The sequence below is a fragment of the Sorex fumeus genome, unplaced genomic scaffold (assembly GCF_029834395.1).
Source record: "Sorex fumeus unplaced genomic scaffold, SorFum_2.1 ptg000098l, whole genome shotgun sequence".
NCBI lineage: Eukaryota > Metazoa > Chordata > Mammalia > Eulipotyphla > Soricidae > Sorex > Sorex fumeus.
Window position 1 is genome coordinate 48,677,351 of NW_026606155.1, and position 18,987 is coordinate 48,696,337.

Here is an 18,987-nt window from a genome sequence, read left to right on the forward strand (position 1 = left end):
CAAAATTTTAAATTACCAACACGAACAAATAAAACAGTGCTCCAGGTTTATCTATGCTGCCACTGTGAGTACAGAACCTTATTCTATAATGCTATTCTTTAGTCTCAACTAGATTTATTGTATTACCTGATTTACCTACTAAGGAATGCAAACATACGAGTATTGACTAAGTCTCTGGAATGAGAACTTCAGATATTTCATTAAACATTTAGCTTATGAATGATGAATATATAGTTAGATGAAAATAACCATATTCAATTTTCCCTAAGGTTATGAATCCTCAAAGAACAAAAATTTCCAAACTATTTGAAAAGTCTTCTGTTCATTTAAAGGACCATTGGTTAGGGTTTGTGCTTGGAGGGGGAACAGATGGGATGAACTGACCTACTGGCTCTCAGACCGAGCACTGAATTTTCAATGTTGGACTTATAGATCACATTAACTTCTTGGCAAATGCTATTTTTGCACATGTGGGTGGTCCAGTGCTGAATATGTTTGTGCTGAATCCGTTTTACTCAGAGAGCAAGAGGTGTTCAAGTAAGTTGGAGAGTAGCCCAGAAGGCATGCTATTTATCTTTAAGAACATTTATTTTCTACAAAACATGTAACTTCAATTTAATAAAGTAGATTTAGATGTGAGTAAAGGAAACTAGTTATTGAAACTGGATCACTCTAGGAATAACCCAAAAATCTTTGAATTGACTCCTGCCACAAAGAAAAAGCAGAGACAAATAACTTTTTATTGCTGAGAAGCACTAGTTTTGATCTAACTGCAAAGCAGGTGTCTGTTTGAGTTCATAGTAATGATCATTTTGATCTGTTCATTAGAAACAGACAAAGTTCATTATAAAAATGAGATGATATTCGCTAAAATATTTTAATATGTGAAATTAGAAGATGTATGGTTATGCCCTATAGTCAGAAAGTGGAAAATAATGAAAATAATATCCTTTATTGGCTTTATCCACTTACAATCCTATAACAAAATCTATAAAACCTCTCTTGAGAAAACACAACAGTCCAGGTTGTAAGCAATTATCTGTAGAAATTCTCTGCTGACTATCTTAAGTCTGGTAGCCAGCAGCCTTTGGAATAAGTTCTGCACGATTCTCATCCATTTATCATCCCTACAGGATGATGGACGGGAGCCAGGTGCTTAAGTAGACACTTGGAGGTTTGGGAAATGGCTTTGATTCCACTGAGTTCAAATTCCTTCACATTTTGGTTTAAATGCTACTTTGTACATAATGAAAAATACAACTGTAATAAATGAAAAACAAAATGTTAAAATATCAGTGAAATAATCAAACAATATTTTTACGATTTTTGTGTATTACTACATTGTCATTATGTCTTTTATTTTTCTTTTGCACCAGCCTCATGAAGGTTATTTTCTGCCAGGGAGAACTATTTGAGAGTTCAGATTGTTTATCTGCTACAGGCTGGCTCTAGTACCTGCTCAAAATAATACTAGGAAACTATAAGAAATAGTTTTGGGCAGTTAGCTATAGTTTGTTATACTGATAGCTCTCTCTTCTCTTTAGTCTACCAAGCAGTGACAATTTCAAATATAAGGTTGTAATACTTCAAAACCTGATTCATATATTTAAGATTTAAATTGTTTACATGACTTTTTTTTAATATAATAGGTCATTTTATGTTCTTATGTTCTGTTAAAGCAAGAAATATAATTGATGTCAGATTATTTTTGTTATGGGTAGAAGAAATAATTTGAAGAAGAACCAGTCTTGTCTTTCCATCTAAAGGAAATAATTTGGAATTAAGTAGTGAAAAAATAAATAAACCCTCTGTGAGGAAATTTATCAACCTGTATAATATCTGTGTGAATTAAAAAGAGAGAGTTCCTTTTTTTTTAAAGCAGATATAGTCACTATACCCAGGGACAAGTAGTGGCCAAAGGAATTTAGTATGAATTTCTGCCTCACTCTGTTGTTCAAGTCAGTAAGATGTTCTTTGTCATGAGCAACGGTACCCAGACATATTGGAAATTAGAATGAAAGGCACTTGAGAATGTGGATTCAGAGTGCAGTTTTGTTGCTCAGCATATGTTTACATACGCAAGCTATTTGAGATCTTTAATCCTCACTTTAGTCATTAATCACTTTTATCATTTAAGCAAAATGATAAAAATACTTTGTGTGTGGATTGTAAATATTAAAAGACATAAATTGTTTATCATTGTACATAAAAACTTAGATGCTACTACAACAAAAGTGCAATACTTTTGTCTGGATTCTAATGATAAAATATCATTTCATCCTCAAGCCTAGAAAGACCATTTTACTTCTTAAATTTAGCTTTCTCTTCTTGCTTTAGAAACCGTATTTAGAATGTTTTCCATGACCAGGTAGATATCTGGGAGCAGGTTTATAGTATCATGGGTAGGAATATCCATGTGGAAGTCCTTTTCTGAGAATGTTATCAGAGGTTCTTTATCTATGTAGACATATAGACATATGTATATAATGTGGAATATTATATATTATGTTTAAATGTTCAGTATATGTTTTATAAGAATGAGAAAAATTGAATAACTAATAAGACATTGTGTATGGAATTTTCTCCTTGTTTGGGATATTCTCTACTTCAAGTTTTATTAGTTTATAATTCCTTTTTCATATTTTCAAGTACATAATTCAGAGTCATAAAATATCATTACAATGCATCAATATATACATAGATTTTTATTCACATTAAAGAAAAAATGAAAAATGCAGAGAAATAAAAATCAATTACTGATTGGGAAGGGAAGGGCAGAGAAAAGTCAAGATGAATCAAAGGAAAGGTGTCTTGTTTGTTCTCTCTGCCTTTGATAGAATATGAAAGGAAGGGCTGGAAAACATGAAGTCTCTGTGTTTGAAAATACCTGTGAGAAATTCTTTGGGAATTCCAGAAAGAATAAGAAAATGTGAGGGGACTTACAAACATATGCACTGTATTAAATGAGCAGAAAATTTGTATTTCTAATATATTGCTTCACAAATACCAGTATAATTGAGGGGAAATCTCAATTATACTCTAGTGCAGCTATATATGATTTCTGTTTCTTTTCTGAATTGTGTATAATGAGCAATTGTATTGTTAAATAAATTATTGTTAAATATTTCAGATATCTGATCTCTAGTAGTGTTCTTAGACAGTGGATATACTGTAAAGTGGGGAAAAAGATTGAACACAAAACAAACATGTACCAATTATTAGTTTTACTAGGATACATAACAAGGGTGCATGCGTTCACTTACAAGATGGTATATTTATGCTTATACTAGGAATTAGGATCTATGCATATCTAACCATTGTTTTTCTGTTTGTGCTGTTTTTGAAATTTAATGACATGTGGAATTGCTTCTGCAATCCCAATTATGTCTTGATTCTCAGCACATTCATACATAGTCTGGAGTAGGCCCATTAACAAACATGTTTGGTCTATAAAAGAAGCATACTTATTGAAGGACTAGCCTAGATATTTTTTCCATATGTGCAAAAATGAATCGCACAATTAACAAAGCCACTTAACCACTGCCAGTTAGTTAGCCGCACTTTCGCTTCCCTCAACCAATGCTGGGACAGTGGGAATGGCAGTTGACTTATATCCTGTGTTAGTGAAATTCTTTAGAAAAAGTATCAAGTGAAAAAGAAATAGACTGGTATTTTTTAGGACTGAAGAATATTTTTTTGCAGTATTTCAATAATTTTGTACTAACATTCAGGCCTTCTGAATATGAAAGATAGTTTTCTTCATCATTGGGCTCTTCAGAGAGATGACTGCCCAGGCAAAGATAATAGACAGTATTCATTCATTAATTAGGGTGTTCTTATTAATTTACATGATTTACAAGCCTAGCCAAATAATATTGCTCTGCAGATCTGTCTTTATAACTTGAGAAGATAAAAAACCATTAATAATTGTGAATGTACTATCCAAGTTGTAAATTCCTATATAAATTTGAAATTCTATTTTTAGTCCTCAAGATTTCTCTTGCTCTATTAGTCCATCATTGTATAGTAGATTATAATGGGATGACTTTTAACAGCACTCCATTCATTTCACTCTGTGATATGGTTCAAATACCTCATAGACTATAGACCGTAAAAGCTCTGAGGTGAGCCCTATGATTGAACAGGAGATGACTGAAGTAAAGAATTTAAAAGCAACCTTTTCATCTTTCTCTTTATCTAAGTTTCTCCACCAATGGTCAGTCATCTTTAGTAATAAAGATCTTTAGATATTTCTTAAAACATGTTTTCATATGTAAAATTATGTTTTTGAGTAAAATATAAATGCATTGAAGAGTTTTTGTTTCCAAATTTATTTGAAATCATAGCAATCATCTTTAAAATGTTTGCTTTAAATACTAATGTAGATTTTTTGTTAATTAAAAAATTGCTACTCATATTTTTTATGATTTTTGGCAAAGTTAATGTAAGCCAACAACTGTGTTGTATAAATATTCATTATCTGGGATGATACTAAAAAAGAGTCAGGGTTAACTCAATTGTGTTGAAATATTTCTCCAACATAGTTAAAGGAAAATAAGTTGAAGTTATTTAAATTTGTCTAACTTAGTTTTAAAATTGCTTTGAATCTCTATGCCTGAGCAGAAATGAAAATAACTGTGACTCTTTCCTAAAGTTTCATTTAATTTTATTCTGATTATTTTTGGGGAGTGTCGGGGGGTGGGGAGCATGAGTAGTGAGTGGTTAACATTCACTTAACATTTATTGTTTTCTCAGTGAGGTGATAAGTACCTTATATAGATTGTCAAACAATTGGACGATTGTTTTTTGTGAAGGTTTATACCTAGTGGTATTTAGGAGCTATTCCTTGATACTCTGTGCTCAGGTGTGACCCCTGGTGGTGCTTGCGGAACCTTAATGCAGTGCCAGAAATGGAGATAGTATGGGTTCAAAACAGCCACATGTCAGTTGTCTTACTTTCTGTACTATTTCTTTGACTTTAACATAAAAACACATGAATGACTACATTCATTTGTGGTATATTTGAGAAAAAGTATCAAACTAATATCCAAGGCCATGGAAAATGGGCTAGGAGGAGTGGTTAATGGTTGGAAATTACCACAAGGGTGTGGGGAGTTGAGGGGAGTTAAGATACAGGAGGATCTATTACGACAAAATTAGTTGGAAATGATCACACTGGACAAAAACTTAGTGTTGAAAGTAGGTAAGGAGAGATACATGATAACTTTCCAGGATCTGTAATTTGAACCATAATGCCTAAAATGAGAGAGAGAAAAGGAAAGAGAGAAGAGAGATGCCTGCCATAGAGGCAGGCTGGGGTGGAGGGATCTTTGGATGGTGGGAGAGAAACTTGGGATATTGGTGCTGGGAAATTACACTGATGGAGAGATGGGTGTTGGAATATTGTATGACTGAAACCAAATCATAGACAGCTTTGTAATGCTCTATCTCACAGTATTCAATAAAATAAAAATACATATAAAAATAAAAACATAAATTTAAAAAATACATTGAAATGGGGCAGAGCTATAATACTGCATGTAGAGTGCTTACCTAACCTGAGTGCTACCCTGAGTACAGAGCTAGGATTAGTCTCTGAGCACCACTAAGTTTCATGGAAAAAAACAGACAAAAATATTTTCTAATTATTTTTTTTTACTTTTAAATGAATCACCGTGAGGTAGTTACAGACTTACAAAATTCCTGCTTATGTTTCAGTCATACAATGATCGAGTACCCATCCATCCAGTGCCCATTCTCCACCACCAATGATCCCAGTATCCTTCTCACCACCCCCACCGCATTTCCCCCACCACACCCCACATCTGTGTCTGTGGCAGGGCATTCCCTTTTACTCTCTCTCTCTCTCTCTCTCTCTCTCTCTCTCTCTCTCTCTCTCTCTCTCTCTCTCTCTCTCTTTTGGGTGTTGTGGTTTGAAATATAGGTACTGAGTGGCCATCATGTTTGGTCTATAGTCAGTTTTCAGTTCGCATCTCCCATCCCGAGCTGGCCCTCCAAGCACCCCTTGCTTGGTGATCCCTGCTCTATCTGAGCTGCCTTTTCCCCCAGCACGTGAGGCCAGCTTCCAAGCCATGGGGCAGTCCTCCTGGTACACATCTCTACTATTCTTGGGTGTAAGTCTCACATTCTTTTACTTTATATTCCACAAATGAGTGCAATCTTTCTATGTCTGTCCCTCTCTTTCTGACTCATTCCACTTAACATGATATTCTCCATGTTGATCTATTTATACGCAAGTTTCATTACTTCATCCTTTCTAACATTGGCATAGTATTCTATTGTGTAGATGTACCAAAGTTTCTTTAAACAGTCATCTGTTTTCGGGCACACAAGTTTATTCCAGATTCTGGCTATTGTAAACAGTGCTGCAATAAACATACAAGTGTAGATGTCATTTCTACTATACTTTTTTGCATCTCCGAGATAGATTCCCAGAAGTGGTATTGATGACTTTTTTTTTTCCAAAAGTATGGACGCTTTTCAAAAAATTAGAAATTTAGTTCAACCAGTCAGTATAAACGAAAATATTTTGAGGATGAAAGCATCTTAGTTTAAATAAATCGATACCAAAATAAAATACTATTTCTGTGTGTTTTTTATTATTTGATGTTACAATGTAATTATTAGCCATTATTGTGTTAATATTACATTTATTTTATAATAATCCTCTTTTAATTAGCCTTTTCAAAAATTATCCTAAATGTTTTATTGGTGGTCTAGTTTTTACAATGAAGGCATGCTTACAAAAGTTTACCAAATGTATTAGATTAACTTCATATCTACAGTTAATTTTTTTTCTTTTTGTCCATATTTGAAGGTATTCAGGGCTCACTCCTGACTCTCTGTTCAGAAATCACTCTTAACAAGGCTCAGGGTACTATTAAATATGCCAAGGATTGAACCCAGGTTGTTTACATGTAAGGCAAGAAACTTACCTGCTGTACTATTGCTCTAGTCACTATAAATAATTTTTATTTTATAGTTTTATTTAAAGGTATAGTCTCTGATATCACAATCCTGGTTATTTAAATTTTATGTAGATGAAAACTGAAGCAGGATGATTCTATAAGACTGCATGTAGTTTTTGCTTTACATTGTTCAGTAATGTTTAATAACCCCAAGTATGGTGACTCAGGAATTTTCATTTACTGCAATAATATCCCAATGTGTTTTACTAATTAAATGCTATATATTGTGGTATAAAAATTATCATAATAAAATGTAATCAAAAGAGGGAAAACTAGGGGAGTAGAGAGAAAGCACAGGGGATAAAGTGCTTGCCTTACATGGGGCTGACCCCAGTTCAATCCCAGGTACCACATTGGAGTTATTTCTTGAGCAAGAGCCAGCAGTAGCCACTGAGCACCACTGGGTGGGACCCAATGCCTTCCAAAACAAAGAAACTAAATTTAAAAATTTGGTTACTTTAAGATGGAGAATTGAAAAAAAAAGTGCAAATTTACTAGGCAAGCATCATATTCTAAGAGGTCAAGTGTGTGAATATAAAACTTGAGCCTTAGGAACTTTCAGTCAAATTTGGCTGAGGTGTCACTAAAATGAGTCACTAAAATGTAGAGAAGAAAAACAAAATAAGAAGAAAAGTTTGTATTAACTCATATTTACTATGATCATGAAGAAGGATAGTTTATAATGTATTAACATAGATTTAGAAGCCTACTGTTGGTCAGAAATGATAAGAGTGAAAAAAACATGTTATTTGATAAAACGCAATGGTTACAGGCAAGAATCAATCTAAAAGACCCTGCAAATATGAGAAGAGAGATGAGTGGGAAGTTAGGTATTAATTCCATAATACTTCATCCTAGTTTATATTGTTGTATCTTTTTCATAGAAAAATTTTGCACTATCCATATCAACTCATAAAGTAAACCCATGAACATGTATTTACTAAAAATGTTTTTCTAGTGATTGATTTTTTAACCTGATGAAATTTTACTTTTGAAGCTTAAAAGGAGCTTTAAAGATAAGACAGACATCTCAGTGCTAGTTTTGAGCATGGCCTTCAGTCATGGCTCTTATTATTATTGTCCTTTAATAAGTAAAGAATGGTTGTTCACTCTTAAATTGTTAAGGGATTTTACATCTTTTCAATAATGAATTAATGTTTCATTTATATTTAATGTTCTCTGATCAGGTGTTTTTTTCCTACATCTATTGAGGGTTTTTTTTATTGCAATCTTTTCTCTGAGTTTTTAATTATTTTTAATTGAATCACTGTGAGATAGACCCTTACACCATTGTTCATGATTAGGTTTCAGTCAGTCATACAGTGTTCCAAAACCATCCCTCCAACACTTTCCCAGAAACAGTGTACTCAGTTTCCCTCCTGTCAGCCTCCAACCCTCTACACACCAACCTGCCTCTATGTCAACCACATTTCTTCTCTCTCTCTCTCTCTCTCTCTCTCTCTCTCTCTCTCTCTCTCTCTTTCTCTCTCTCTCCCTCTCCCTCTCTCTCTATTTTCTTATTAATGCAAATACTTAAGGAATATATAAAATATAATATTTTCTAACAGGAGCCAATATTCTCTTTTTAAACTAGACTTGATATGTGAAATTGTTGCCTTTGATTCATTTGTTTTCCTCTTTCCTTGACACCATGCTGCCTGTGCTCAGGGCTTGGCACCATGCCTGCCTGGCTCTGCACTCAGGCACTCGGGGATCACTCCTCAGGCTCCAGGGATTCTATGGGGTGTTGGGGTTCAAACTGAGATCAGTGATGTGTAAGGCAAGCACCCCACCTGCTGTATACTCTATCCTGAGATGACTGTTTTTAAAGATCTCCGCCATATGTGATGGCTTTACTCTCAACTTTGCATCTTGTATTGGTCTATTAACTCATCACTTTTAGGTCTAAAATTGCAATTCTCAAGGGTCAAATGACAGCAAGTTCTTTCTTCCCAAACTCTTTTTCATATCTTATTTTGGAGTGTCTGTTTTTTGACCCTTAAGAAACTCCCTCTCTGTTTTCAAGCTTAATTATGTAAGTGTAAAATATTTAGACTGGCAAAGTTAAATAAAGACACATTAGTTTCTTAATATCTCATATTTGAGCATAATGTAAAGTAAGTAAAGGTAAAAGTAAAGGCCCTCCTGTTGATCATCGATTTGCTCGAGCGGGCCCAGTAACATCTCCATTGGAGACTTTGTTGTTACTGTGTTTGGCATATCGAATACGTCACGGCGAACTTGCCAGGCTCTGCCATGCGGATGAGATACTCTCGGTAGCTTGCCGGGCTCTCCGAGAAGAGTGGAGGAATCGAACTCGGGTCGACCATGTTGGCTGCATGCAAGGCAAACGCCCTACCGCTGTGCTATCGCTCCAGCCATTATGTATAAAATTATATTTTCAAACATCAACAATAGTTCTTTAAAAAACTATTTGTTATATAAAACAAGTGTACTATTAGTCTATTTACTTAAACAAGTAGCATTCACTATATTTTAAGAATATCTAAACATCTAAAACATACATCATCTTATGTATTTAAAATTTATCTAAAAATTTTGATAATGATTAGAGTTATAGCAAGCCTAAAACACATTTAAACTGGAAAAACTTTGCATGAAATAAAATGAACTATAGTGGAACATAAAAATATCCTCCCAATGCTTACTGAAATGAGAAAATAAAATTCTGGAGGATAAAAAAAAAGATTATTTAATTAGTTCCATGTTCAACCAGTAGATGTCATATTTGGCTGTCAGAACCCATGACATTAAAAAGAAATTTCTTTGGTATTACTATGTATGTCTTACAAAATGAATGTATAAACATTAAATATGTTGGCTGTGAAAACAGAGAAGGTATTGGTGTGTATGCCTTACTTTTAAGATGCATTTCCCAAATGAAATCGAAAACTATATTTTCCTGTGTAAATTTGTACAAAAGAGGTTTAGTATTCTAAAAATTCTCTCTGAGAACACAAAATACTCTTCAGAGACACTAGGCATATTTATATATAACTAGAACTATCCAAAATTCTTTCATCAGTATTTATTATTAATCTCTATTATATATGTACCATATTTTTACTTTTAATCTCACGGTCCTCCCTTTGTTCATCGATTTTCTCGAGCAGGCCCAGTAATGTCTCCATCATGAGACTTGTTGCTACTGTGTTTAGCATATCGAGTACATCACAGGTAGCTTGCCAGGCTTTGCCGTGCAGGCGAGATACTCTCGGTAGCTTGCAGGGCTCTGCGAGAGGGGCGGAGGAATCGAACTCGGGTCGGCCATGTTGGCTGCGTGCAAGGCAAATGCCCTACCGCTAAAGCACTACAATTATCCAACCTTAAAACTTTCTTTCTTTTTAGTATAACAAACCAAAAGTTATTATCTATGAACTACTAAAGGAATATCCTCCATTGATGTTTGAGAAATTTGCTGAAATTGGTGTTACAATTGTCGATGATCTTATGTATATTGTGTTGTTCATTTGGTATACTGCTTTCCTCTTATCTAGATTTGATTATGGAGTATTATGAACTTGAATTTATTGTATCCTTTATTATAAATAAGGATATAGTACAGTATATTTAAATTGATAAGATGAGTGTAATGGCTCACTTCTAGAGATTTTTCTTCAATTAAGATTTCTTTAATGATGTGGATAATATACAATATACTTTCAAATAAGTTGAATTTATTCTTATGGATTTTTTAATGTTTATTAAGTTCTTAAATTTTATTTTTGTAAAGTTCACTGTTACTGTCCTCCCGTTGTTCATTGATTTACTCGAGTGGGCCCAGTAACATCTCCACTGGAGACTTTGTTGTTACTGTGTTTGGCGTATCGAATACGTCATGGGGAGCTTGCCAGGCTCTGCCGTGTGGGCGAGATACTCTCGGTAGCTTGCCGGGCTCTCCAAGAGGGGCGGAGGAATCGAACTCGGGTCGGCCATGTTGGCTGCGTGCAAGGCAAATGCCATACCGCTGTGTTATCGCTCCTGTTTACAATATTTTCAATATTCTACCACAAATCCCAACACCATTACACCTTAGCACTACCCAAACCTCCCTCAAAGGCAGATCATAAATAATTTATTTTGTATTGCTTATTATGAATAGTCCACTAAAAATGATCCTTTAGAGGAAAGTGTGTGGAAATTGTTGTATTTCACCTTTGAACCATTAAGCCCCTGTATAAGGGATCACTTACATATTGTTACAGGTTGAACCTTGTGTGGAAATGTATCTATCTATCTAGACAGACATACAGACAGACAGACAGATAGATAATTTCTTTTTGAATTAAGATCAGTTGCTTTCTAATTTGCACCCCATCAAATGTGGTGTGCTACTCTTGGCACTTCAGTGGTTAAAGTATGAGATGTTGCTCCAGGATTTCTGAAATTTGAAATAGGGCGATAGAACTGGAGTTAAATTTTTAATCGGTTGGTGATTTTGAGATAAGGAGACATCTCTGCACTATGTTGCTCTCTTCCAAGATTTATTTGTGAGTCTCTGGAAAATGGCTGGCCATTAATGAGCTTATATGGCACTAGAGGTAGTTCATGGGTGTGACTGCCAGACTCCTGGGATTTTAAAGATTTTTTAAATGTACTCCAATGTTAATGAAAAGAGCTCTTCTAAATGTTAATAAAATATATATATTTAATTCTATATATTTGCATTTTCTAGCCAATATTCAGGAATTATATTCAGTTCATCTGATATTGTTTATTTTATTTTGGTTAAACTCTCTGGATTATTAGTCCATCAATTCCATTTATTCGAAAATTTTATTAAAGCACTGTGAGTTACAAAGGTATTCATTGTTGGGTTTTGACATACAATGTTCCATCACTGATCCTGTCGTCAATGTCAACTTCTCTCCATTTTTAGTCTTTAAAATCAATCTTTTTTGGCTTAATTTTTTTTGTCAATTAGTTATTTACATATCTTGGATAATAGGTTACTGATCATGAATAAATAACTAAAACAGGCAAGAAAAGTTCTTGCATATAATAAAAAACTCACAGAACACTTGTTTTTACCAAAACAACTTAACTAAAAGTAAAATAAAATAACGTATAATCTAGTAATAATGAAAAACTTTTTGAAAATATGTTGTTATTGTCAACCGTTCTGTTATATCAAAGGCATAGAAGTAGTCGGTGTTTATTGATGGATGAATGGATAAAGAATATGTATACATATATGATGGAAAAGTGTCAAACCATAGAAATAAAAAAATCTTGCCTTATTTTGTCTTTGTGAAAAATGCTTGAAATGATAAAATATGATATCCTGAAAGTCAAAAGTAGAGAATGATCAAATCTGTAAAACAAATCTTTTTATGCACAAAACGATATGCATGAAAACATTTCACTGATATTTTTCACAGATTTGATCTTTGATTGTTCTATAAACTAGTTGTTCCATCTTAAACTTTAAAGTGCTTCTTCTATGCTCCCACTTTAACCATTCATGTTCTTCTAAGCATAATTTGAAAGGAAAACCTACACTGTATGCTTCAACCATACCACTACTGGTCAGAACTCTCTCTTCTCTCTCTGCTTTCACTACTTTGGTGATATTATCTATTTCCTGACTTTAAATTTGTTACTTATCTATAGCCTGTGGTTAGAGAATAATATCTCCTCCTTCAGCTTCTCCTGAATTCCAGACTAGTAAATTCCCCTTGATTTCTATGTTTACCTTATGAAATATATTTAAAGGGTATAACACATAGAATTTGATGTACTTAGGCATCACAAAGTATTCTAACCACTGAAGTAACATCCATAACCTCACATATTTACCTTTCTTGAGAACCTTTGTTCTATTTTCTTAGCAAATATTCAGATACAGCACAGTATTATCAGCTATAGCTACCATATTATATACGAACTCTTTACTCTTTAGATGCTATTTATTGTATAATCGAGATGCTATTTACAAATCTCTCCTTATTTTCCTCTTTCGCCACCAAGTCTCTGACAACTACCATTCTACTCAGTCTTTTTCAATGATTTCATTTTTTCCCAGATTCTACACATAAGCAATGTGGTGCAAAATATTTTTCTGTGTCTGCCTTACTTCATTTAGCATAATGCCTACCTTTGCCACCCTCATCTGCCCCGGTTTCTAAATGTTGTGATGGAAGAATTGCAAATTGAAGGGTTTCCTTATTTTTAAAGCTGAGTAATTTTCTATTGCATACATATAGTACAACGGGTAGGATGTTTGCCTTGCACGCGGCCAACTGAACCAACCCCGGTTCGATTCCTCCACCCCTCTTGAAGAGCCCAGCAAGCTACGGAGAGTTTCTTGCCCTCACGGCAAAGCCTGGCAAGCTACCCCGTGATGTATTCGATATGCCAAACACAGTAACAACAAGTCTCACAAGAGAAACGTTACTGGGCCTGCTTGAGCAAATCAATGAACAACGGGAGAACAGTGCTACAGTGCTACATTATGAAAATTTTCAAAAATATCTCCCTGATCTCATTCCCCCAAAGTGTTCCGTTCATAGATTTTTTTTTTTTGCAGTGGTTGGAAAATCTCTTTTTACTACTTAGGCAAAAAACTTGTATTGTGATGACCTTTCGTTCTTTTATTCCTCTCACTCTGATTCCCTAGACACATAGAAATTACTCTTGCACTTATTCTCAGAATTCTCCATTAATTTGATATAGCCTAATCTAAAAATCTGACTTTTCAATACAAAGATGCCTATGAAATATTATCATTTTAAAATGGTTAAAGGTCAGAAAAACATAGGTATGTTTAACTGTAAAGTACCTCATCATTTAAAATTAAATGATTCTTTTTCCCCTTTTTTTCAGGAAAGGCCTATGCCCCAGAATTCTATTATGACACCTACAATCCTGTGTGGCAGAACAGACATCGTGTTTATTCCTATAGTCTGCAGTGGACACAAATGAATCCTGATGCAGTAGATCGGATCGTTGCATACCGATTGGGTATCAGGCAGGTAAGAAATATAACTGGTATTCTTTCCTTTATTTCTTCTTTTTCTTTTAATTTTGAGGTTACACCTAGTGATAGTTTGAGGCTACTCCTAGCACAGTGCTCAGGGGTGACTCCGAGTGGTGCTCAGAGGAACATAAAGTACCAGCGATGGTACATGCAAAGGTGTGCTGCTGTAGCTTTTAGAACTGTTTTCCTAGCTGCTAATTGGTGTATTTCCCTTCCTAATTATTTTCTGTCATGTGCTACTATGAATTTGAATCTCAGATTTTATTTTTCTATGTAAAGATGCTACTCTGCAAAGAACTCTTCCAGATTACTCACACATATTTGAAACTAATTTATGCATTTTCTGCTATGAAGGAAGTTGTATTAAAGGTACAACCTTTGCACTTTCTGAAAGCTCTAATACAGAAATTATATAATAAAATAGCTAAGAAAAGCTTATTTAAGATATATTCACACTACTGCATGAGTCTTAATCTTGTTTCCTAAGAAATGAGAAATAATATGTATTTTTACTCTAATAGGTTCAAAGTATGTATAGAATATTTTAAAGTTAATTATATATGCTTAAATGGGACCCATATCTTCAAATGTGCCACAGTTTTTAAAATCAGTAATGTTTTATTAGTATAAATTATGTTTTTCTAATCTATATGTAGGTCCTTATATTTTGTTCCTCTTACATAGTGTATTGTTTGGGTTGTTTCATCATAACAAAACATTTTTTAAAGATTTGATTGCTTCAGAATCTATTATTTCTCCCCTATGGCTTTGCATATTCACTGATTTGTGTAGTGTTTCTTCCTCAGCTTGATCTCAGGATAACATTTTGGGAATGAGCATTAGATAGAACAGAATTGCTTTGGAAAAAAAGTGATCACTCATTCACAATTAACGCAATGATATTTTTCTATTATTTTAAAACATTCTTTTAATGTTTCTATCATTTTAATAAAGTTGTAAGACAGTGTAGAATTCAAATTAAGCTAAATTGTGTATTTAGTATTCTCAAGTTCATGTCCAAAAATCTAAAATAAAATTGCTCTTGTGAAAACATCATGGCATTTGATAATCTTTGCTTTCTGGTGTAAGTGTCTGTGGACCTGTAATGTAGCAACCAGAAGAGGCTTTTCACTTATTAACCCTCGTTTGCTTAGAGAACCCAAGTAAATCTGTCATTTTCAAGTGCTTATCAGACTTATGAGTTCAACTTATTCTAATTTGAGAGCAATGTTCCTTGAAAAAAAGATATTTTTTTAAAAAATGTTTTTCTCTTCCTGAATTGACTTATTTCCTCCTTTTCTTTTTAATTCACGTATTTAATATATTTAAACACTTCACATTCAGAGACTCTTGGAGCGTTCTTGACTTTGACTCTGCAGACTCATTGTCTAAACTGTATTACTTAGTCTTTCGTATTTTATTGTCTAAGTTTTTCAAAATATAATAACATATCATTGCTGTTTTAGGTTTTTTTCTTTTCCTACTTTTTTTCAAAGATAGGGTTAAAATTTCATCTTTTGTTAATCTCTTTGTTGCTTCACAATCACGATCATCCTGTTGGTTGTCGCTTGCCTCGAGCAGGCACCAGTAACGTCTCCTTCGTCCTAGCCCTGAGATTCTAAAAAGTGTCACATTCAAGGCTCTTTCATGGTTAGGAGAATGAGACCCATCATTGTTACTGATATTTGACATATTGGGTATGCCACGGGGAGTTTGCCAGACTCTACCATGTGGGTAGGTTACATTCAGTAACCTGCCAGGTTGTCCAAAGCAAGAATGAGAGAATAAGATGTAGTGCGGCTGCATTTGCTTCTGGGAGCTGGGTTTTATAATCTCTGGGTCTTGGCCGTTGATGGGATTACACGGTGCTGGGGGAGGGGGGGGAGTTGGTGGGTGTGACCCCCGCCTACTGCAAGATGAAGGATCTGGGTGAGGGATGCTCAGCCCTGATCGGAGCAGGTTTGGAGATGTCAGCCCCGGGACCCGCATGCCTTTGTTCCTCTGCTGGTACCTTCTTGCGTGTGGAGAGTGGTCTCAGCATGGTTGTGGCTAGTTCTGGAGGTCTTTGGATGCTGGAGGTCTGCTCAGGACAGGGAGGGAAACTCAATCCGCCCCCCTCCAAGGGGCCCAGGAGAGGACAGCCAGGCGTGGGGGCAGGAGACTCTGTTGCTTGGTTATCTTTTATTAGGTGTAACTGTCCATTGCCATATGTAGGCTAAAGTGCTGCCTGTTTATATCTATAGGATTTCCCCAACTCTCCTATTTATTTCTTCTCTTTAATATAATATTATTCAAATCTTTTGTTCCCCATGTCTCCACTGTGTGCTCAAATCACCTTCTCCGTAAGACAAATTTAAAAGGAAAGTGGATACCTTTGGAGCCCTTCCCAACAAATAGATATTTTTGCCCAAACTGGTAAAACTGACTAGCTCCTAACAGAAACCAGTTTGTCTTTCCTTCTTATGCATAAGTTGTATTTATTTTTAAAATATTAATAATATTTTATTGGGATTGTTATGCTCTTTGCCAGTGACAGTTTTATTTTCTGAAAATTTTATTTTAACATGCCCGTTTCCTCTAAATTCCTTTTATATTTTGATCATGAAATTAGTGAAAAAAATGACACACTGTTTTCAATAACTGTGTTGTTTTCCTGACACCAAAATTAGACAATTCCCTCTGCTCTGTTGCTTTAAAATAACTGAGACATATTCCTATGTGTGTATAAATTTTCCCATAGGATGTCTTGTTAAAATTATCAGTTCTAGACACATCTGGCTTCTAATTCTAGCCAAAATCCCTTTACATTTTTCAGTAATACAGACTTGATTATATTGCTGAATCTAAGCCTTAGTGTATACCCAGTAAATTGAAGGTAATCATTTCTATCAGGTTAATTGGGTATGGAATAGAACATATGTCCCCACTGGTCACATTCTCTTGTACATGACTGTCATGTCACAGACAACTCTCATAATGATTATACTCATAAAGATTTTAAAAAGAACATTTTTTTATTATTGAATCACCGTGAGGTACAGTTACAGGATTACAAACTTTCATGCTTGTATTTCAGTCATACAATCAACGATCAAGTGTCAACCCTCCACTAGTGCCCATTTCCCACCACCAATGGTCCCAGCATCCCTCCCACCAACGCCACTCCGTCCCCTCCACCTTACCCCCATCTCTGTAGCAAGGCATTCTCTTTTGTTCTCTCTCTTAAAAAGAGCATTTAAACAACTTGCCATGGCAATATTTTCACTTTAATTTTATATAACACAGTATGTAACTTAAACCAAATATTAACCACAGTGATATTCACAAAGTAAACTTTTTAGCATTTTTCACCTTTTATTTTTGCTGGACCTACTGTTCTTGATAACATATATTTTAGTGATTCACTTTTCTCTCTTCTACTTTGGGTTTAAGATCTTTTTGATTGAATCAATAAGTCAGCTGCTAATACTGTTCTAAGTTTTTTGAGATGCGTACTAGTCACTCAAGTAATCTATATAGCTGGTTTTATAAATAATAGTCCGCAGAACATTTCCTTTTACTTATATAATTTTTTAAGCTTTGTTTTACATAGCATTTTTTTCTGTTTTTTTTTGTTCTGAGATTTTTTATTTATATTAGGATTTAATATAATTTGTAAGGGTGTTTTTTGAAGTAGTGCTTTATTCTAATTGGTAATTTTACTTAGACTAATTTTACTGGTAGAAGAGAGACTTTACATAATTCTGAGGATGATGCATAAAGTAATAACATTATACTTATCTTTTAATATAAAAAGGAGTATAATGTTCATACAGGAATTCTATAAACTCTTGTTTTGTCTTACCATATTTCTTTACTTATGTCCTTCTTAAAAATTATTAACAAAGACCTAAAACATTTATTTCCAATATTTCTTTTATATAAAAGTTTAACCTAAAATAATTAAATTTTATGTTGATTTTTAATAACATCAAATTTAAAACTATTAAATAACAATATGGATATAAAATATGATTCTCTACATTAGAACATTCATATTTACTCCTTGGGTATGAGTATTTTTAGATATCAGCATTGTCTTGAACACAGACATTTAGAAATCACTAATGAATTATGATCAAATGATTATTATGATAAAAGTTTTATATTGCATGCATGATTTAATTTCCTATGTTTTTTTCAGAATTTTTAAGCAATGAAAATGCTTTGACTTTGACTTTAGTGGTGGAAGTTTTGGTCCATACCCCATAATTCTCAGGGGATAGTAGTGGTTCTGTCCTCAGGAGTGGCCCACGATGGTACTACCAATTATAATTCCAAGTATCAAACCTAAGTTTGACACATGAAAGGCAAGTTGCCTCACCCTTATACATTGTCTTCTATCCAGCAATGAATATGCTTTTGACTCTGAAAAGCACGTCATCTAAAATATAATTTAACTATGTTATGACTATGATCAGAAAGACATAAGTTAAAAATAGAATTCAGGACTGGGGAAATAGTATAAAAATTAAGGGACTTGTTTTCATGTATTTGTGGTCCTGAACTTGTTTAGAATATAATGCCCAAAAGCAGAGAGAGAGAGTATGGGGGAAATTGTGAAAGAGGCAGGGGGAGGGATGAGATGAGGTGGATACTGGAGAAACAGGTGAATACATTGGTGGTAAAAAGTGTACACTGGCGGAGGGGTAGATGTTTGATCATTCTATGACTGAAACTCAAAGATTTGTAAGTGTTGCTCACAGTGATTCAACTTAAATAAAAGAGAAAATAATCCCCAAACTATATATGGTTCCCAGAGTACTGCCAGGAGTGGGCAAAAATGTATAATAGAGCCAGGACTGGCCCCTGAGCAAAGAGCCAGGAGAGGCTCCTGAGCACTGCTGGATGTGCTTCTAACAAACAGACTTCATTTTTTAGTAGCTAGCATTTTTATCTTTAGTTTTGTTTTGTTTGGGAAATCCTTATTTGGTGCCGGGACTTGAACTCAGGTTGGCT

At 34.3% G+C, this 18,987-nt stretch overlaps 1 protein-coding gene across 1 annotated transcript in view; it reads left to right on the plus strand.

Annotated features, from left to right (window-relative positions):
- The window catches only part of MDGA2 (MAM domain containing glycosylphosphatidylinositol anchor 2), an 873,366-nt gene that overhangs the window by 780,584 nt on the left and 73,795 nt on the right, over positions 1 to 18,987 (plus strand). Inside the window, exon 10 of the mRNA XM_056133738.1 lies at positions 13,836 to 13,984. Within this exon, the coding sequence (XP_055989713.1) occupies positions 13,836 to 13,984 (149 nt within the window). The remainder of the gene's footprint in view (positions 1 to 13,835; positions 13,985 to 18,987) is intronic.